This window comes from Primulina eburnea, chromosome 5 (genome assembly GCF_022965805.1).
Source record: "Primulina eburnea isolate SZY01 chromosome 5, ASM2296580v1, whole genome shotgun sequence".
Taxonomy (NCBI): Eukaryota; Viridiplantae; Streptophyta; class Magnoliopsida; order Lamiales; family Gesneriaceae; genus Primulina; species Primulina eburnea.
In genome coordinates, this window is record NC_133105.1 from 10092672 (window position 1) to 10115379 (window position 22708).

At 35.8% G+C, this 22708-nt stretch overlaps 1 protein-coding gene across 1 annotated transcript; it reads left to right on the forward strand.

The window, feature by feature from the left end:
* The first annotated feature begins 2419 nt into the window (after positions 1 to 2419).
* Positions 2420 to 13281, forward strand: LOC140832971 (squamosa promoter-binding-like protein 7). Its single transcript, XM_073197308.1, has 10 exons — positions 2420 to 3163; positions 8144 to 8316; positions 8597 to 8820; positions 8917 to 8991; positions 9069 to 9176; positions 9421 to 9538; positions 10264 to 10399; positions 11348 to 11504; positions 12053 to 12526; positions 12744 to 13281. The coding sequence occupies exons 1-10, from the start codon at positions 2619 to 2621 to the stop codon at positions 13038 to 13040; spliced, it is 2307 nt and encodes a 768-aa protein (XP_073053409.1). The 5' UTR covers positions 2420 to 2618; the 3' UTR covers positions 13041 to 13281.
* Positions 13282 to 22708: the final 9427 nt, after the last annotated feature.

Consider the following 22708-nt stretch of genomic DNA (forward strand, 5'->3'; position numbering starts at 1 on the left):
TTTTGTTTTTGGAATTAGCCTTCCCCTATGTTTTCCCCCTAATTCTTTCGAAGAAAGGATATGACCTTGAAGTTGATTGTGACCTTATTTAGAGTAAAATGAAGCGGCCAAGCGATTTGAACTTCAAAATCAAAACAAATCGTCAGCCAAGCAAACACTACAGAAAGTATGACATCAGTATTGCTATGCACAACATAGTTTTCATGCATAACCGTAGGACATATCCCCATTGATCTGCGCCTAAATGTATGCACTTGGTAAAACCCGCAGATTGGTGATTTGGTGGGCGTATGGCATATCCTTTAACTCTGTGTAAACTCGCAAGGAAAATTCAGAAGATGACAACGAAGATATCAAAGTTGAGGTTAATGTTGAACACCATGTTCTTGAGAATATTTTGTTCCGCTCTCTATGTTTTCGGAAAATAACAATATTTTCTCAAGATACAACTTCAACTTTGATAATAACATAAACAAATTCAATAACCAGAGGAAAATGTTATAAACTCCATTGTTTTTGAAAAGAAGAAATGGTTCCATTATGATTCACACAATTTTGATTTCTTATTTTGAGAATCAAATCCAAACTGAGAATTACAGACTTTGGTTATGTTTTTTGAACCGAAAATGAATGCTCATGCTGTCACACGTTGTAAATAATATTTTTGGATGTGAATTATAGACTTTGGTTATGTTTTTTGAACCGAAAATGAATGCTCATGCTGTCACACCATTTCTTATTTTGTGAATTTTGAATACTTGAAAACAATAACCTTCTAACCTCTATCTAGCTCACAATTTCCTTCAATTGCTTGGCGGTTAAGGCAAAAAACAAATATCAACATTTCATCTATCTATTCAACAAAATGAAAGACAAATGTTTTGTGACATGTACGGTGAAATAATTAAACATTTGATTAATGATCAGGATACTTACTAGAAATATATGGTTCGATTACCGTAATTGAGACTAACGCGATTAAGACTAGACCTGAAATAACAAAGGAGATCGTAAGAAGGGGCTAGGAAGGTGTCCCGGCATATTCTCCTACGCTCAATTTAGGTACTGACGACAAAAAGAAGAGAGCATCTAAGGATGTTGCTGAAAGTTAATATATTGAATGAATAATTGGACTCCCAAATCTGATATTTATAACAGAGTGAGTACCTGCGATCTATCATGGGCTACCTACCTTGGTTAGAAATGGATTGGGGGTCCTAAGTTCAAACCTTGATGGTCCCATTCATGGAGTATCAGAACATAAGTTCATTTCTTCATACCAATATTTTCTCGGACGAATATATCACATAGAGTTTTCCTAATGCAATTCATCTTACTAATATGATTTACCAGTGATATTCCGTTAATCTACCCAATGTAGGGTTTATCTTAAAATGTAGGTGTTAATGTGAAATCAATAATAAACTATTTTTATCTAAAAAATATAAAATAATTTGATAATTAACTTAATTTACTCGGATAACGTATGTGCTTGAGATACTTTAGTTTCTAACAATAAAATATTGTTTTCACTTAAAAAAGTTCCATTGCAATGATAATTAGTTAGACCAACCACTCTATTGCTTGTAACTCACTCTTGTCCCCACTTATTTGGTACAAATTCCAACAAATGTTTGACAATATAACTGGAATATTATTAAACTTTGAACTATATTTATGTAATTTATTATTTATTGGAATTAAGGGGCCAAATGTGCTAATCATAGAAGTTTTAATTATTCATTTAGTATTACGTTAACTTTAGTGTATTTTTTTTTTCCAACGTCAGAATGTGCAAAAAAATCACTTGTGATTTAAATGTTACAAAAATTGAACATCAGTTTAATTACAAAATCCAGAGTAATTAAACCAAAATCTCCAATTTTCTTTATTTGAAAAAAAATGTTTATATATATATAGTAAAAATTATTAATGTACACATTGAATAATTAATAATCCTATTGGACTTGAGAGTTATTAAATTTTTTGTAAAAATTTGTTTGAGACGTTCTCATGAGTCGGATTTTGTGAGACGAATATCTTATTTCGGCCATCTATGAAAAATATTACTTTTTATGCTAAGATCATTACTTTTTATTGTGAATATCGGTAAGATTGATTCATCTCACAAATAAAGATTCGTGAGACCGTTTCACAAGAGGTCTACTCTAAATTTTTTTATCTAAGTAAATATTTTATATTTTTAAATAAAATTTATTCGAAATCTATTCTAATAAATCTTTGTTTACAATTTTCCATTAGTTAAATAAATTTTCGTGTTTTAAAATTTAATTAATAGTATTAGGTTTTAATATTTATTAAAAATATGCAAATCGAATTTAATTACGTCTAATAATAAAATTAAAAATTACATTACATTTGGTTTAAGCTTTTAATGATGATTCATTGTGGTACCGCCACTTTTTGGTTGGCGGAATCTGGGTCTCACGTCGTCGGGTCACCACCTAACGCCGCCTTCCACCCACGCTGTCCCACCACCAACGCGAAACCCTCGTTATTTCGGACAAGAACTGAGAAATTTCCACCCCTAATTCCCTACCCAACTCTCCCCCCCTCCCTGATTGCCCAGATTCGGCGAGGGAAAATTCTTTACGAGAATGCAGCAAAACCCATCTCCCCTGCCGCACATGCCAGAGCTTCCCGAAACTCCCACCATCGCCCCTCATACTTTCCCAGTCGATCCCACCTCGTCTTCGCTCTTTGACTGGTCTGATTTCCTTGATTTCAACCTCGATGAGAACTTCAGCGTTTCGTTCCCTGATTCCCAGGAACCCGAGCAACCCGGATTTGATCATAACCAACAACAAGAGAACCCGGGTCGGATCAGGAAGAGGGATCCCAGGTTGGTGTGCTCCAACTTCCTGGCGGGACGGGTCCCATGTGAGTGCCCTGAGTTGGATGAGCAATTGGAGCAGCAGCAGGAGGAGGAGGAGTTTGGTAGTGCCCTTCCCGGGAAGAAACGGGCAAGAACGGCGAGGCTCGCGGGTGGAAGCCAGGTACGATGCCAGGTTCCTGGCTGTGAGGTGGATATTAGCGAGCTAAAAGGGTATCATAAGCGACATCGGGTGTGTTTGCGTTGTGCAAATGCAAGTACCGTGGTTCTTGATGGGGAGAACAAGAGATATTGTCAACAATGTGGAAAGTAAATTCTTTGATCAATATTTATATGTTTTGATTAGTTTCTGGGTTGATTAATGCATAATTAAAGGAATGCTGCAAACCATTATGAAAGTAGGTATAATTAATGATGGCCGGATCTAGGGCTCAGGGGGCGTGCGTGTTGTCAAGTTTATGTTTTTTCCGGGGTTTCCAGTAGCGGTTACAGATCTGTGCAAACGAACTACTGCATCTAACTGTAGTTTGCTTAATTCGATTTTTTTTCCTTGCATGGTATTTTCTTCGTTGACTTGATAATGAAAAATATTCATGACCATGAGGATATTGCATGCCAACAATGTTTAAGTAAGCTCCTTCACTTCTGTTAAGGGAAGTTCTGTAGATGCAAGCCACTACAGATTGTGTTTTTTGTAGATTAACAATCAGAAGTCTTTTTTTCGTGTATATGGCGCTGATTATAGTTGGTAGTAATGGAAGACCAATGAGTGAGTTATTTATACCAAGCATTATTCTTATAGCTAGATCCTATCTCCTGTTCCCTACCAATTGGGAAAGCTCGATTAAGAGGGTTCATGGAAATAACATGTTCAAAATCATGATCACTTCCTGTTTTAAATCCTGCTGCAGCTGCATGAGCCCTTCACTAGCGCCATAAATGTTCTCTAATGGAGAAGATTTCGGTTACAAAATGGCAATTATTTTAGGATCTAGACTACAATATTGCAATTCATTAGGTTTATAGAGTAAGGTTCTTACCTTGACCCGATTCCCCCGTGTTTTATTGTGAAATGTAAATAACAAGGGCAGCTTAAAAAGTCGGAGGTTGACTTTCAATTGTTGTTCATACATCCTTGCTACTTCCTGGTTGGCTGTGACTAGATTTTCAGTGTGGATACTGTTGGTCTCATTTTCCACCTTTTAAAGATCTCGTAAACATCAGATTTATTTTTCAGAAACCTTTTAAAGATCTCGTAAACATCAGATTTGTTTTTCAGAAAATAAACCCAAACTTTTCTACTCGAATCGTCAATGAATGTGACATAGTATCTCGAGCCTCCAAGGGATGTTACAGGAGATGGTCCCCATACATCAGTATGAACCAGCTCCAACTTTGCTGCTCTCGGTTCTCTACCGCCTTTTGAAAAGCTCATCTTCTTCTGCTTTTCAAAGATACAACTTTCACATAGTTGGTGTTCAACAGTCTTTAATTCTGGTAGCTTTCTTTTCGACACCAACATCTTCATTTCCTTCGCACTCATATGTCCAAGTCTATAATGCCATAGACTTGAATTGGCTCCAGCATCCACAGCTGTTAATGTGTCTCTACAACTGGAAGTCATATACAGTGTTCAGTTTTCTTTCCTCGAGCAACAATCATGGCTCCTTTGTTAACTTTCTAGGAACCATCACCGAAGGTCACATTGTGGCCTTCATCATCGAGCTGTCCCACCGAGATCAGATTGCATGTCAATTTTGGTACATGCCTGACTTTGTTGATTTTCCAGACAGATCCATTTGACATCTTTATCTGTACATCACCCATACCAACAATTTTCAAGGGTTTTCCATCAGCCAGAAAAACTTTTCCGTAATCGCCAGCAATGTAATTATCAAATACGTCACGATCATCAGTGGTATGAAACGAAGCTCCCGAGTCCATAACCCTCAATCAACAGGGCTTTCCATGGATAATAGTAGAGCGTCATGTACTTCCTCAGTGACTGCATTGGCATTATTCTTCGTTGATCTGCAGTTCTTTTTCAAGTGACCAGTTTCACCACAACTCCAGAACTTCAAATTTTTTTCCAAGTTGCTTTTGTCTTTTCCATTTCTTGAGACTTGAACCTACCGCGCCATCGGTTAGAGCTCTTTTCGCCACTCCTGTCCTTTCCTCTGTTCTCGAAATTTAGAGCAGATCTCTTTGATGTTCCTTCCCCCGAATCCATCATGCGAACTTCTTCAGCAAGAATTTGATCTCTGACATCATTGGATTTTAGCTTTCTTTTTCCAACAGATTTGCTAACCGCTGCCCCATTGGTTCCCAAACATAATAAGTGCACGAATCTCATCATCAAAATTAATTTCAACTGACGTTAGCTGAGAAACAATCGTGTTGAACTCATTGATGTGTTTAGCCACCACCGAAACACCTTTTCCCATTTTCAAGTTGAATAACTATTTCATGAGATGAACTTTGTTGTTTGCTGATGACTTCTCGTACATGTGCGATAAAATGGACATCATCTCTTCTGTGGTTTGTGCCTCCGCCACGTTATGTGCCACATTCTTCGTTAGGGTCAATCGTATCACACCTAACACTTGTCGGTCAAGGAGCTCCCAATCATCATCCTCCATCTTTTCCGGTTTCTTTCCTGATAGAGGTTGATGCAGCTTCTTACTGTACGTATAATCTCTTATCTATAACCGCCACAACGAAAAATCTGTTCCGTCGAACTTGTTGATTCCCGGTCCCCATCCATCATCTCCGACCATCACTTTTCTAGCCTTAGCAAAAAATCTAAAAAATCTTTTCTGATGTGGAAGATCAGTCAAAGCTGCAACCACAGAGCATACTCATAATTCTTAAGAATTTTCACAACAAGGCTCTGATACCAGTTGTTGGGAAATTATAATGAAACGATGCCGACCACGATGATAATATAGTACCCAACTATTGCGGAATAAAATAATCAACAAGAACATAAAGATTTACGTGATTCACCCAAGATAGGCTACGTCCACGGAGCACCGCAACTTTTATAACTGAAAGAAATATTACAATAAGTTTATACACCAATACACTCAATATCTCTCACTCCCAAACCCGAGTATACCGATAAAATAATTTCTCTAACTCACACAAGAGAATTCCCGCACTCAAGAAAAAAATACACTCTTTTTTTTCTATCCACTCTCTTTTTATCAAAGCTGAAAAGCTTTTGATTTTGGGATACAGTAACTAAAGGAATTGAGCTCTATTTATAGCTAATTCCCTCGTTCAATTTGATAAATTTTCCGATGTGGGATGTGGTTTTATATTATTTTATTTAATATGTGGGTCCCACCCTTCACCTGACAATTTGCCATAATATCTTGAGTGATCTCAAGAAGAGTACGTGAAAAAGGTGGTTAGCAGATTTAATATGAATGAAGCTAAATCTGTGAGTACTCATTTGGCTAGTCATTTCAAACTAACCAAAGCACAATCACCATCGACGGAGCAGGAGCAGGCTTATATGAATAAGGTTCCTTATGCTTCTGCTGTCGGAAGCCTCATGAATGCATTGGTGTGTACCCAGACATAGCACATGCAATGGGAGTTGTGAGCATGTTTATGAGTAATCCAGGAAAGCAACACTGGGAAGCAGTTAAGTGGATTCTCAGGTATTTGAAAGGTACTGCTAGTTGTTCTTTATACTTCAGGAGGTCAAAATTGGGCTTACAGAGTTTTGTCGATGTCGATATGGGTGGTGACCTAGATGGCAGGAAAAGTACTACTGGATATGTGTACACATTAGGTGGTACCGTTGTAAGCTGGGTGTCTAAGATGCAAAAGATTGTTGCGCTTTCGACTATTGAGGCTGAGTATGTTGCAGTTATAGAAGCTAGTAAGGAGATGATATGGTTGAGAATTGAGATCCATTCTGGAGGAATTGGGTCAGAAGCTTGAGAGTAGCAAATTACACTGTGACAGTCAGAGTGCTATTCACTTAGCAAAAAATCCTATTTATCATGCTAGGACAAAGCATGTACAGGTTTGTTACAATTTCATCGGATCAGTTCTGGAAGATGGAGTCTTGAAGTTTGAGAAGATTCTTGAAGCAAGAATCCTGCTGATATGCTCACGAAGACAGTAATCACTGACAAACTGAAGTTGTGTTCGACTTCAGTTGGTCTTCAGGAGTAACATTGGAGATATGAGCTACTGCTGCACTGATGATGTGAAGACATGATTGAAATCAAGTCTTCAAATGAGAAAATTGTTAGTGAGGGGGGGCCCGCATATTAAATAAAATAATTTAAAACCACATCCCACATCGGAAAATTTATAAAATTGAACGAGGGAATATAGCTCAATTCTTTCAGTTATTGTAATCCAAAATCAAAAGCTTTTCAGCTTTGATAAAAAGAGAGTGGATAGAAAAAAAGAGTGTATTTTTTTCTTGAGTGCGGGAATTCTCTTGTGTGAGTTAGAGAAATTATTTTATCGGTATACTCGAGTTTGGGAGTGAAAATATTGAGTGTATTGGTGTATACACTTGTTGTAATATTTCTTCCAGTTATAAAAGTTGCGGTGCTCCGTGGACGTAGCCTATCTTGAGTGAACTATGTAAATCTTTTTGTTCTTGTTGATTATTTTATTTCGCAATATTTGGATACTATATTATAATCGTGATCGACATCGCTTCGGTATAATTTCCCAACAGATACAGTAGTCCAAGCACTTATCCCCAGTGACGGATTATCTTTCGCACATTGCTGTCCCTATCAATACATCATTTTCTTTCGTATTAAAACTTTTAAAATTTGAATACTAACTGGTGCCAATCGACTGTAAGTGTAGACTATAGTTTTCTCGAGGCGGATTCTGATGTGCGACTTGAATCCACTGTTGGATATGCACATGAGGTGATTTTTTGGGAGTATGAGTGTCTAGTCATGGCAAAAATAAGTTTCATTTAAGCTTTATTGTTGATATTTTATAGCCTTTACTCAAGTTTTCTGTTTCTGGGAAAATATGTATAATATACGTAGGAACTTTTAGTCGGTGGCCTTTACTTTTGAGTTAAAAATGTTAATGGTCCTGTGACAGATTATTGTTTCTTGGCTTTCTACAACACAAATTGTCTATGTTTCATTTGGTCATTGGCAAACTACTACTCCATTCCCACACCATTATTGTATTTCAGAATTTGTTTATTCCTATTAGATTAACTGCTGAAACTGTTGTTCACTTATTTCTATTGAATATCTTGTTAATATATCTAAATATCTATTTTTTCAGGTTTCATGTTTTGTTAGATTTTGACGAGGGTAAACGCAGTTGCCGAAGGAAATTAGAGCGGCACAATAACAGGCGTCGAAGAAGACCTAATGATTCTAAAAGAAGCGGGAGCAAGGAACCTCAGCCTGTTTGTCTGGTTGACGATGCCAGTGGTGATGATGACTCTGGAAAAGGTATATCAACCTCACATGGAATGGTGGTTGGCAATAATCTTAACGAAAGACTTTCAACTGCCTCTCGCCCTTATTTATTATCTTCTCTACATGCATTGGTGGGATGGATGGTCTCTTTTTTGGGACTTGTATTTATGGGAGCATATCAAATCGCCTCTTTTTTTCCAGTTATATATTTGGAGAAATGCTGTTCTGTGTGGTGATATGGCTTTGCTACAACTGTTCATGTTTACAATTAGCATTGCTGTTGGCGCTCTAATTGATATTTGATTGGCGGCAGATAATGTATGTGTGAGCAGTCAGACGGAAGAGAGACCGACAATGGTGGAGTTAGATGGACGTGTCTCACCTCGAGGCTCAGCTCTCACTTCCCAACATCTTCAGAATGATAGTGTTGTATCATTTGGTGCTTCAGGTGAGGCAAATCTAGAGGAGGAGAAACAGAATTCAAAATACAAACACTCCCCAGCATACCATGAAAACAGGAGCATGTTTTACTCTGTGGTATGTCCAATGCCTTGGAGCTTTATTATGTCTTCTATTTTTGTTCATTTTTTAACTTAGCTTTGATTAATCTGCAATGATTAAACTCTCTGGCAGTGCCCTTCTGGCCGAATCTCCTTCAAGCTCTACGACTGGAATCCAGCTGAGTTTCCTCGACGGCTTCGAAATCAAGTACCTTAAAGATATATTTTGTGTTAATTAGACAAGCAGACAAACATTTTTCTTTAACATGCTTGATTCTTCTATAGATATTTCAATGGTTGGCTAGCATGCCTGTTGAATTGGAGGGATATATCCGTCCAGGTTGTACAATTTTGACGGCTTTTATCGCAATGCCAAAGCCAATGTGGCTTAAGGTAGTCAGAAACTTATTCTTTTTACTATGGATAACTTAATAATTTTGTGCCTATTTTTCAATATCCAGTTTCTGTTGACGTCACGAGTTACTTCATAAAGTAAATGATAATTTTTTGTAAGATTGTTCGTTCCACTTTGCAAATGGTTAGCTTAGCCATGTGTGGTTTTAACTCTTTTGTGAAGTTAAGGAATGGCTAGCATCCTTTATATATCCTAATTGTTTAATGTCTTTGCAATGATCAGTTATTGGAAGAACCATCTCTGTTTATAAAAGGCCTTGTTGCACCACCAGGAAATATGTTGTTCGGAAGAGGTACTATGCTTGTGTATCTAAATGACAAGATTTTCCGTGTCACAAAAGGTCAGTTTGCATTGTAACATATTAATTTTATCATGTAGTTTTTACTCATAAACTTGGTGTTATCTACCTTTATGATTAATCTTGTTTATTTATTTTACAAACAAAGCTGTTAATAGAAAATGTTTTACGAGTATTTGCTTGCTTATTTATGTTGAACATTGCAAAATGTCCCAACTATGGCCTACTATGTGTTTGATTGATAACAGCTGATTATATTTATTGTATTCCCTTTTCTCCTACTTGTCTCAGCTCTTTGGTTGACATGTCGATCACAATTACAATAAGTCAATCTTCGTGTCCTTGGATTTTTACGCAGTGACAAACAATCAACCGTTGAACAAATCCTACTCAAAGCTTTTATCACCGCTGCCATATAGATTTTTCAACCCAGGATCATGTCATAAAGAGTTTATGAGGATGAATAAGAAATGGTGAAATATTACTGTCACCTTTTGTGTAGATACACCAGGCACATATAATTAGGTTTGAATGAAATCCGATAAATAATCTATAAATTGTTTGACTTTTCTGATAACAATGGTATAATAATTTAGCATATTTTGTTACTCAGTCCAGCGAGCAGGAATAAATGCCACACCTTTTGTGGAACGAAATAAATTTATGGAAGATAATATCTTTATTGCTATTATTTTTGCAACATTTTACTGAAGATTTTCCAATTATTTTAATGCATTCCTAACATATCGCTGGATCATATGGAACAGATGCAGCCTCTATAATGAAGGTTTCGGTGAAAGATCGAGCTCCAAAGCTTCATTATGTCTATCCAAATTGCTTCGAGGCTGGCAGGCCTATGGAGTTTGTAGCTTGTGGAAGTAATCTACTCCAACCAAGATTTCGGTGTGTTTGTTATATCTGATTCTATTAATTTCTTTATATTTGACCGTTATCTCCATCTTTAATTTGTGAAAAAGCATGAAGTATGCTCTTTTATTCATCAAGTTTTATTCTTTGCATGATGTTAGTTGTATGAAAATGTAATGGCTAGATATGCAACAATGCATTAGATTTTATGAAGCAAATTTGATGGGTGAAGAGGAAAGAAAGCAAGCTTTGTTGGGATTGGGTGGATCCGTGTTAAGAGTTATACGTAGGTGAGGTTCCATGTGCAATTAAGATGGATGATCTGCTACTTGATAGTATGTGAAGAGATTGTTGCACGTCATTAGGATGGATTAACTACATTGATTGGGCAATGTTAGAGGAGTGGTTTCTTATGTTCGTTCTGATGGAACTGTGAGATTGATATAGACATGTAATCGTTGAAGATGATAATGAGGTTTTACAAATCATGTTTGATGCTTTATTTAGTTATGATAATTGACCATTTTGTGGAGGTGCAATGTGAGTTATAAAAATGCTCTCTGGAATGCTTGTTTCAAATTATATTTTGAACAAGATTTACGGGGAAGACATGCTTGGTGCAGTTGCATTTTTTAAAAGTGTTTTAACTATGATTGAGTGCTTTTTTTTATCGGTAAATTGAAATCTGTAATAAAAAATATTTATTACAGACAAATATTCAAGTGTCGAAGCACTCTAGTGTGAAAACTTGAGGATACAAACTATGAAGGTGGTGAAAAGTAAAAACTTTTATCTCATGCAATAAAAAATCAACAGATAAGTCAACATTATCAAATAGTTTTGAATTCTGTGCATTCCAGATGAAATAAACTGTGGCCAAGAGCGCTAACAACCGAGCCTTGACTAGACAAGATGTTCATAAATTAGAGTTGGATGAACAATTTCACATTTATTAATTTTCTTTACTTGGTGTCTGTTGACCAGGTTTCTTGTGTCGTTTGCTGGGAAATATCTGGCATATGACATTTGTGTATCATCTGCCTGTTGTAAGAAAGGTGAGAATGACAATTTCGACCATCAATTGGTGAAGATATACGTGCCTCAGACTGATGTGGATCTTTTTGGCCCTGCTTTTCTTGAGGTGAGATATGCATTTGATTCTATTATAAAACTATTCTTAACGCTTAAATTTCTGACAATGGACACTTTTTATCGTGCTAGAGCTTCGGGCATGCACAATCTGGATCTTTGGTCATCACTTCAAAAGTTTATAGAAGCATGCTCTTTTGATGACTCCCAGTTGAACTATTAATAAATCATGTGGAAATATGAATTTTTTTTCTCATCGAGTATCCAGAGAAACTTGGGAATTCATTTATTTTAAACTTGTGGAGTTGGGACTTGGCTAGCTCTATTGTTTCTATATTGCGATGTCTATCCCCATTCGATTTATATGCTAACTGCCAAAAATTATTTTTCTTGTATCTATTTTATTGTTTTTCTCTATGCAAGCTAAGCTCTAGTTGACATTAAAGGGACATTGCATTAAGAAGACAGTCGGGAAATGTATTTATAATCATATGATAGAGATACTTGTATATGGATTTTGACTGTGAAGTTGACTGGAGCTGCTAGAAGAAGCGAGGACTTGTGCCATTATGATAATGGTTCTTTGATTTTCTTGTGCAGGTCGAAAATGAGTCTGGCTTGTCCAACTTCATTCCTATTCTCATGGGGAACAAAGAAACATGCACAGAAATGGAGATCCTGCAACTAAATTGCAACACACTTATCACCTCCGAAGAACAAAAATTATCTCCTTCAAGATCTCCATGTGAAGTTTTTACTTCAAGACAAGCACAGTTCTCCGAATTTGTTTTAGAAGTAGCTTGGTTGCTCAAGAAACCTGCGTCGGAGCAAAAGTTGACATCTCATCACATACAAAGATTTAACTATTTACTGAACTTTTTGATAGAAAATGATTCATCTGTTGTATTAGGGAGAGTGTTTTCATACATTAAAGATGTGGTTGATGACAATTTGATCGACGGAGATGCTGAATCTGATATGAAGCTATTACGAAAAAGTATGGATATTTCAAGAAATATGCTCGATCAGACCTTTCAAAATAATAAACATGCTGTTGTCCCAACTACCAATCAGGTAAGGGTATCGGATTTCTTGGCATATCTTAAAACCAACGTGATTGCTCTTTCTTTGGCGAGTTTAACTTTTCAGACATTTTGAAATAAAATATGTAAGGTGCACTTCACTTGAAAGCTTTGGTTACTCCCATGATGTTTTTGAAGGCAATTTTTTTCTTATTTGAAACGACTATCCTACTTAAGTATCTTGTTTCTTGCTGACGTATGTGTTTCAGGCCTTGGAGAAAACATTGAAGAATGTTCCCTGGGTGCAAGAGTTCTCGCCGGCTCAAGACGAAAGTGCCAAAGCTCCTCTTTTGAACCATCAGGTAGTCATGAACCTTAATCTTCACGAAAGGCCCAGAAACTCTGGTCGCATGTTGTTTACAGGGACACTTTGGGCTTCTCGACCTTTTATCATGGCAGTGGCGGCATTTGGTGTTTGTTTGGGGGTATGTGTAGTCATTCTCCACCCTCAGAGAGTTGGTGAAATCGCAACGAGTATTCGGAGGTGTTTGTTTGACCACAAATAGCGTCAGCCAGACTGATTGGCAAGTCTTTACCTCTGTCTGTGCATATTAGAATGTACATCACATCACGAATTGGATAAACAGCTTGGTGTACCAACATACAAAATCGAATGTCTGCTGGTCTGGGAGCGCAGGCCACTCTGGTAAAGTTGATTGCACTTTTTATTTTTCTTAATCTCAATAAATCAACAAGATAGATAAATGTAATCCAAGTTTGGTGATTGAATGAAGCTAATGTATTTCACTTGGTGTGCATTTTTTGACTAGTTATTTTTGTTCAGGTTTTATCTTCTAGGATTATAAAAAGCGAGAAAAGAGGCAAAATTTCGGCCAAATAATAGATAAAATAAACGTGTTTAGTTTATAAATACAATTTCAATTATTGGGAGAGAAAATAATATGTATAATAATAGTTCGAAAACACAACACCAATTTTTTTGGATGCAATAAGAAAATTTAGTGGGTGAAATTCAGCTATACTTAAATTTCAAAAAATTATGAAATTATTAATTTAGTAAATTGTTCGAAGTCAATGTAAAAAAAAAATTATAGTTTTAGAGATATTATTAATTTCTAAAAGTTTTTTTTCCCCTAATCTATCTAATCTAATACTGTTATAAAAGTCTGACTTTTAATTGTGAATTTTAACATCTGCCAGCTTTCAAACTTGTTAATTTTCTTTGTTTTACGGATTTAGTCGTCTTTTTAAAGATTTTTTTGAGAGTTTATTTATTTGTTTATTAGAGCTTTGCACATTAGATTCCGGGGCTAAAGTAAAATCCGTATGTCAATATTTGATTTAGTGAGATGTATTCAATTTAGAGTTTTGACGACTTTTATTGAATTTTTCAAATGATATACTTTTATGGATTTGATAGATTTTTATTGACTTTTACAGAATTAAACAGATTTATGTGGATTCATGTAGATTTTCTTGCAAATTTTTTATAAATTTGTGAATTTTTTTTTATAGAATTTTATAATTTTGTACTTAATTATAAAATATTATTTTTTATTAATTTCTTTGAACCAATAATTAATTCACATATATAACATATTCAGTTTGAAATAGTTTTTCAATATTTATATTAATAAATAAATTTATTTATTTAAAACTTAAATCATTTAATCCTTACATGTGTATATATAAGAGTTTGTATGCATGTTTGTAACATTGTTTTTGAATTGATAATTTACATGTGAAAAAAATATTATTTAGCATTGCGTGGATATAATTTTGTATAAAAATATCACAGCTTACATATTAATTGAAAATGCTAAAAATCATTTAAAAAATCATGGTTATTGCGATGTTATTCAATTATTAAGAATTAAGCGATATTTTTTTGGATAATCTTTTATTATTATTGAATATTACATTAATTTGTATAAATCATAAATTAAAAATCACAAAATCAATTCTAGAATTCAAAATTTCCTATGATGTTAAAATAAAAAATTATTAAATGAACAATCAGCCAAAAAATGAAACATTTGAAAAGGAAATATGAAAATATATATAGAGGTATACTTCGAAAATTCGAGAGAGTAATAGAGATAGACGAGAGGAGAGAAGATAAGAAGAGAGGTGATGTGAAGCGACATAGAAAGAAATAAATAGCTTGTGTATGAGTTAAAAGTTTTAAAAATCCATCCAAATCTTTGGTTGAACCAATTACAATTTTTGACAATTTATAATTGTACATTATGCTTTAATGTTTGTATGTTAATGAATTCCATGAAGTTATTAAAAGTCTATTGAAAATTTGAATATTCATAGACTTTTATAGAGTTTTCAAAGTCAATGTTGAATACCACTCAACTTTTTAAAACTCTATGAAAATCTATTTTCAATACCACTGTGTTAGACTTAATTTAATTGTAGTGATGAGAGTCAAAACCAGTAGGTCGTGATAGTTAAATCAGAAGATAGTATAATAAGCAGAATCTCTCGTATCGCTTAAACAGAAGCAATATTTTTCAAGTACTTAAACGGCTTGTATAAAGCAGATTCAGAAGTTAAAAAAGGCAGAAATAGAACTTAGCTTAAACAAGAAGAGCTTAACGTCTTTTGTTTGATAGTTACCCGTCTTAGATGTTACCGTTACTTTACCTAGTACTAGTATTAATTGCACCATTAATGTTGTACGAAGACATTTAACGCTCCTTACTAGTTTTGGTATGAGACAAAGACTGATTATTCTGAAGCTTTCTGCAAGACCCTTTTTAGGTGATAAAGCTGATTTACTCAGAGTCAAAGAAGTCGTTTTACTTATAGAAGTTGGATTCAAAACTTTCTATATATAAGGATCAACCCTATATAGAAAGAGACAGTCATCTTTTTATCAAGAAACACATTATCTATCCAACGTTATTTTGAGCAAATCAAAGAACTACTCGTTATCATTAAAGCTCAACATACGAAAAAGCAGCACACTCGTTATAACATTTATCTGATATTCTGAGATCATATTATGCTGCTTTTTCGTTATCTCTTCACAAGCTATACACTTTACTACATCTTGTTGAGAATACTCTGTAATCTGGAAAAAAGTCTTTTCCAGAACTTTGTTGTATTCATTCTATTGTGTTGTAATGCTAAGAGTTTCAGTAAGCTAAAGGTAAGTCCTATTGACGTGGGAGTGTACAAAATTTGTACTGTAATAGCCAAAGTCTTTTAGTGATACCTTCTGGAAACAAAAAAAGGGGAGACGTAGAAGATTTCATCTTCGAACTTCCAGAAACAACTACTGTTTACTGCCTACTGTTTTATTGTTTTCACCCTCATATCATCATATCGTTTCCGCACTTATTATTGTGATCTGCTGAATATTATTCGAACAAGATAAGATATAATCTCTAACAGGATTCTAGCACCCTTTTCAAAAACGTTCAACAAAGCAACAAGTTTATTCACTCCGCCTCTAAACTCGATATCGATCCCCAACAAATGGTATCAGAGCAGGCTATTCTTGTTCTAAAAATTTACAACAGAAATGGCACATTTCAGAAAGTTCCTATGTTCTCAAAAGAAGATTTTGATGGCTGGAAGATCAGAATGAAATCTCATCTTGCAGCTCAAGACGATGACATGTGGTTTGTCATCACAGATGGTCAATTGAAGATTCTAAAGCCTAATACTGCTATCGCTATCACTGATGGAGCACCACAAATGCTCGAAAAGCCAAGAAGTGAATGGACATGCGAGGACAAGAAGAGAGCAAACTTAGACAATGTTGCGAAGGATATTCTCTACAAAACACTTGATAAAAACACTTTCAGCAAAATCAAGATGTGTCCTACAGCCAAATAAATCTGGGAGAAACTCATCTATATTTGTGAAGGAAATGAACAAGCAAAAGAAAACAAGCTGTCTGTGGCAATGCAAAAGTTTGAAAATCTAAAGATGAAGGCTGGAGAAACTCTGAGCGAGTTTGATGAACGTTTCAGCAACTTAGTAAATGTGCTAGCAGCTATGGGAAAGGAATATGGCAATAGAGAAGTAGCACTCAAAGTGATGAGAGATTTACCCAGAGAATGAGATGTCGAGACAATGGCGATGAGAGTCTCAAAATATCTAAACAAGTTAGAACTACATGCCTTGTTTGCAGACTTGAAATGTAGAACCCAAAAACCAGTTCACGTAAAACCCATGCATTAATTTAATTGTTAAATTATTTATTTAATTTTAAAATGATTTATAGCGATGCATGATCTATTTAATTTATATTATTTTAAATTATTTATGTTTGTGTGATGTACGCTAAATGTTTTCTTGAGTTTCATGTTTTAGGCGATTATTCGATGCGAGATCGAGGAAAAGAGACCGGCGACGATTTTGGCAATTTTAAAACGTGGTATTTTATTTTAAGTTAAGAATGAGGCATTCTAAATGATTTATTAAGTTTTAGCATTTTTAAAGCCTAATTTAATTTATTAAGTGATTTTAAGATTTTTAAACTTTTAAAGTTTAAGGCACGTGCATTTTATTTCAAATTTAGGCATGCTAGTAATTTAATGGAGAATTGGTATTTTAATTATCATGTAAATTGTTTATTATTTATTTAATTGAGCTAATTGGCCCCTAATTAATCACACACACACACACACAATCACACGATTTTACACACACCATCAGCACACACATTTCATTCCATCTCATTTCAGATTTTTGAGAGCAAAAAAAAAAAAAAACCTAGGGTTCTAAGAAAACTCAGTAGCCGCCCCCTCCCTTCAAAGATTTCATCAATTCTCGCCACTTTTCTTCAAGAAAATCGTGCAACGTTTGTCCCGGATCGTCCCTTGCATCTTTCCCGCTTTGGTATCGTCGGTTCGGTAATTTTAAAGATCAAAGGCATGTATATTCTTTCATTTTTGCATCGATCTTGTCATATTATTCGTGTTTTTGTTTATTATGCGTAAAAATTCATGTATGTTATAAAAAGTTTGAGCAAAAACTTGTTGGATCGGTTTTGAAAATATTTTAGATATGAAAACTAGGAATTTGCTGTCATTTTAAATACTGCGACTTTTCGGTCGATTTTCTGGAAAAACTTTCAGCATATAAAATGTAGAACCTTTTGATATCTTCGATTTGACAGTAAATTCGAAATATCTGGATAAGAAATGAGTGAGTTATGATTGTTTTCGTGAGACTGCTCAAACTGCGTTTTTCTGAAAAATGCGTTCTTGATGTGTTCTTGAAGTATTATTGTTGCAGGCCTTGTTGGGATCGACGGGTGTTCACTGCTGTGTTTAAGTATGTTGAGTATGATGTTGGGATGGTTTTTGGTGTGTCAGTTCGCATCGATAGGCACTTGTATGCATTAGAAATCGTAGGATGCGTTTTGGGTGTCAAATGTCGTGTTCACGGATTGGGTTGCGTTGTTTGTGATTTTGAATAAGTGCCTTAGCATCCTAGGAATGTGTCTTGAGGTAGGATTACGTCACAAGTGTAGAGAATTCCGTTCATCCACGATCCCAGCACCTACACGGACCTGAAGCCGGACCTGTACACGGGGTCCGTGCCCTTTTTCCTTCAAAATGCGAATTTCCAGCATGTACCCGGACCCTTACACGGGGTCGTGTACCCCTTTAAATATATATATATATATATATTTATATGAATATAAAATATAGGATTCGTTTTGTGGTTATGAATATAAATTATAGGATTTGTTTTGTGGTTATGAATATAAAATATAGGATTTGGTTTGGGTTTTATGTCATGGTTTAGTACGATGATTAAACGAGGTCAAGTCCCGAGTGATCTAGAATGTCATAAGCTATTTATTTACTTCGGTGCTGAGCACGAGTACCTACGTCTAAGCTATGAAAGATAAGTGTTTGAACTCATGTTAGTATGTACAACAGTGGCCCCAAGCGAGATCCAAAGAATCCTTCAATACTACGTAAGCATGTTCGATGTGCAAAAGAAATTTTTTTAAGTTTTTGAGATATGCTAAATGTCTTGTGACCAAATTATGAACGGGTTTGGAAGTCGGTGGACATGGCCGAGGATCTCTCCACCCCGGTAAAGCATGACCAGAGACCAATCCACCCGTTAAAGCATGAACGGGGATCTCATGTTTGTGGTAGTGGACTTTCCCTGCCAGCTCAGTACTGTGGTTTAGTCTGATCAGGCACATTTATGTATGGGTCACTTGCTTTGAAACATATCTCTACGCAAAATGATGTTATGTATGCTCAAGTATGTATGATGCAAGTATGTTTAAGAAAAGTTTTATGATAATGGCACGTCTAAGTTTATGCTACTACGTTCATGTTTCAAGTATGTTTATACTGTTACGTTCAAGTTTCAAGTATGTATGCTCTATTTTAAAGATGCATTTGGTTTTATTACGTATTACTTGTTATCTCCAGTTTATAAATGTTGAGTCTTTATACTCACTAGACTTGATCGATGCAGGTGAGGATGAATTTGAGGAGACGAGGGGTGGGGACCAATGAGCCGGCTTGGACTGAGCAGGAGGCTAAACCCGAGGACCGCCCATGTTTTTAAAAAATTATGCAATGTTTCAAGTACTTTGATTTCACGTTATTGTTTACGATATTTAATCAAATATTTTTCTTTAGCAAACTTTATTAATGATCTCTTTTATTACAAATATTTTGGATGAACAATTGATTGATGACCGAAATTTGAAAGTTTATTTTATATTTAAGAAAATTTTTATTTTTCTGCAAATTTCAAGTAGTTCAAAATACGGTACGTTATATGAAAGTTTATGAGTTTGAGCTGGAAGTGAGAAGCGGAGAAAATCCCTTGTTGAATCCAGCTATCAAGGCTCTTGCAGCTACTGCCACTACTACTGCTACTAATGCAGTTATCTCAAATGTTTCACCTGCTGCTGAAAGCACATCTTGTAGTGCCCAAATTTAGTACACGTATAACCAATGTATTTATTAAATTGTTAAATATTTTAATTAAGTTTAAAATTATTTTAGTGATGCATGATTTATTTAAATTGCATTATTTTAATGTTTATGTGATGCACGTTAAAATGTTTTTCAAGTTTCATGTTCCATGCGATTATTCGAGGCTGGATCGAGGAAAAGAGACCGGTGAAGATTTTGGCGATTTAAACGTGGTATTTTATTTAAGTTAGAGTTGGGGCATTTTAACTCATTTATTAAGTTTTTAGCATTTTAAAGCCTAATTTAATTATTAGGTGAATTTTAGAATTTTAAAACTTTTAAAAGACTAGCACATGTACATTTTATTTTAAATTAGAGATTTTTGTTAAAGTTAAGGGAGAGTTAGTATTTTAAAATTAGTACTAATTAATAATTAAGCAAATTTTACTCTCCCTAATTTACTAATCACACGTACACACACATACTTTTACACACACTAAATAACGCAAAACATACACACTCTTCAATTCAGATTTTCATCATTCTTGGAGAGGAAATCTAGGGTTCTTCCTTATACAGCAGCCGCCCCATCCCCCTTTATCATTCCAGCAATTTTTCGTGAATTTTATTGCAAGATTTTATCGTCACGTTAGTCCTGGATCAATCCTCACCCCATCTCCGCTTCGGTATCGTCGTTACGGCATCATCAAAAGGCACGTATATACTGTTATTGCTGCATCGATCTCGTCATATTATGCGTGTGTTGATATTTATGTGTAAAAATTCATGTGCGATGCGTAGGAGTTTGAGCAATTATGTTTAGAACGCTTTTGAAGCCATTTTTAAATCTAAAATTTCTTTTTTGCTGCAATTTTAAATACTGCGAGTTCTCGGTCGCGTTATTGAGAAAACTTTCAACACAAAAATTGTAAAACTTTTCGTTACCTTCGATTTGACAGTAAAGTCGAATTATTTGGATTAAAATTGAGTGAGTTATGATGTTTTTTGTGGGACTGCTCAAACTGCGTTTTCAGAAATATCGATTTGATGCGTTCTTGAAGTTTTAATGTTGCAGGTTTCGTTGAGGATCGACAGGTGATCGTTGCTGTGTATAGGTACATTGATATTGATGTTGGGAGTATTTTTGAGATTTTGTTTCATGTCAATAGGCACTTGATTTAATTAGAAGACGTAGGAAACGATTTGATGTCAATTGACGTATTTTTGTGTCGTATGTGTCGTAGGGTGAACGTCGTTGCTTTGGGACGTTTGTGCGAGTTGGGTCAATGTTATGGCATCTTAGGTTGGTCTCGTGGTGTCGGTTCGTGGTACGTATAACCGAGTCCAGAATGATTAACATTTCGTGTTCAGAATTTTCGTGAGTTTCAGATTTGCGCAGGTACACAGACCCCCACACGGACCAGGGCACGGGGTCCGTGCCTTTGTTTCTTCTCGGTGTCAAAATTTGCGAAGCTACTCGGACCTTTACACGGAACCTAGCACGGGGTCCGTGTCCCTTCTTTTTCCCGAGTAAATTCTTTGCGCACATACACGGACCCCCACACGGACCTAGGCACGGGGTCCGTGCCTTACCTTTTCTTCACGACACATTTTAGCGAACCTACACGGACCCGTACGCGGACCCGGGCACGGGGTCCATGTATTTCATATTTTGGGAAAAATGTAATGTTTACTTTGAGGTTTGATGTCATGGTTTAGTGCAATGATTTACAAAGTCGAGTCATGGGAATTTTAGAATATCCTAAGGAGTTGAATGAACTCGCAATTAAGCATGATCAATACGTCTAAGCTATGCAAGTTAAATAGGTGAATTCATGTTAGTATGTGCAGCAACGGCCCCAAATCGAAGTCCAACGAATCCCTCAACGCCAAGTAAGTACTTTGACGTGCAATAAAATTATTTTCAAGTTTTTGAAGTATGCTAAATTTCTTGTGACCAATGTATGTATGGGGTTGGAAAGCGTTAAATCATGAACGGGGACCAACCCACCCCGTTAAAGCATGAACGGGTTTAGATCAGGATTGGAAAACGTTAAAGCATGAACGAGGACCAATCCACCCGTTAAAGCATGAATGGGGATCTCATGTATGTGGCAGTGGATATGTCTCTGTCAGCCCAGTACTGTGGTTTAGTCTGATCAGGAAAAATATGTTATGGGTCACTTGCATTGAAACATATCTCTACGCAAAATGATGAAGCTATGTAAGTTCAAGTATGCAACATGTTTAAGAAAGGTTTTTACATATGGCACGTCTATGATATGTATGAATATTCAAGTTTACTTCAAGTTCAAGTTTCAAGTATGTATGTTTTATTTTTAAGCTGCCTGTGGTTTTATTATGTATTATTCGTTATTCCCAGTTTATACGTGTTGAGTCTTTAGACTCACTAGACTTGATCGATGCAGGTGAGGACGTTTATGAGGAGACGGGAGGTGGGGACCAAGGAGCAGGCTTGGACTGAGCGGGAGGCTAAACCCGAGGACCGCCATGTTTTAAGCTTTATGAAAATATTTAAGACTTTTGTCAAACTTTAAATTTCAAAGCTGTTGTTGCAACAACTTGTGAGACGTACGGTTTATTTATTTTATCGAATTTTGAATGTTCACGTTAATTCAAGAAAATTTTAATTTTTCCGCAAATCTTGAATAGTAAAAGTACGGTACGCTACAGTTGGTATCAGAGCGGTGTTCTTGTAAAGGGTTACGCCTACTGCCAGCCGCAAGAAGTTCACGAAGTCACACCTCAAGTCTGTAAGTTTTAAGGTTTCAATTTTGAGTTATGTAGTAAGCATTAAGTTCTGATTTCAGCATGTGCATATTTTAAAGTTCAAGGACGTGCATCTTATGTTGTTTATATCATGTTCATGCATATGGGGCTTACGTGTTGGGTAATTTATTGGAACAGTATGCCTCCTAGACGCTTGATTATCCGAGAAGCAAGGGAAGAGGATAGAGAGGCCCGAAATGAGGAGAGGGCCAATACTCCACCTCCACCTCCGGATATGAAAGCTCAGATGCTTGCAGGTATGATGCAGTTCTTCGCACAGTTTGCGAGGAACCAGACTGCAGTATATGCGGGGGATAGGCCCAGACCGAAAATAGTTTACGAGAGGTTCAGACGTATGAGCCCAAAGGAGTTTTCGGGTACCACAAAACCGATGGTAGCTGAAGGATGGATAAGTCCATCGAGGTAATCTTCGACTTCATGGAACTGGCTGATGCAGACAGGGTCAGGTGTGCCACGTTCTTTCTGATAGGGGACGCCAGACT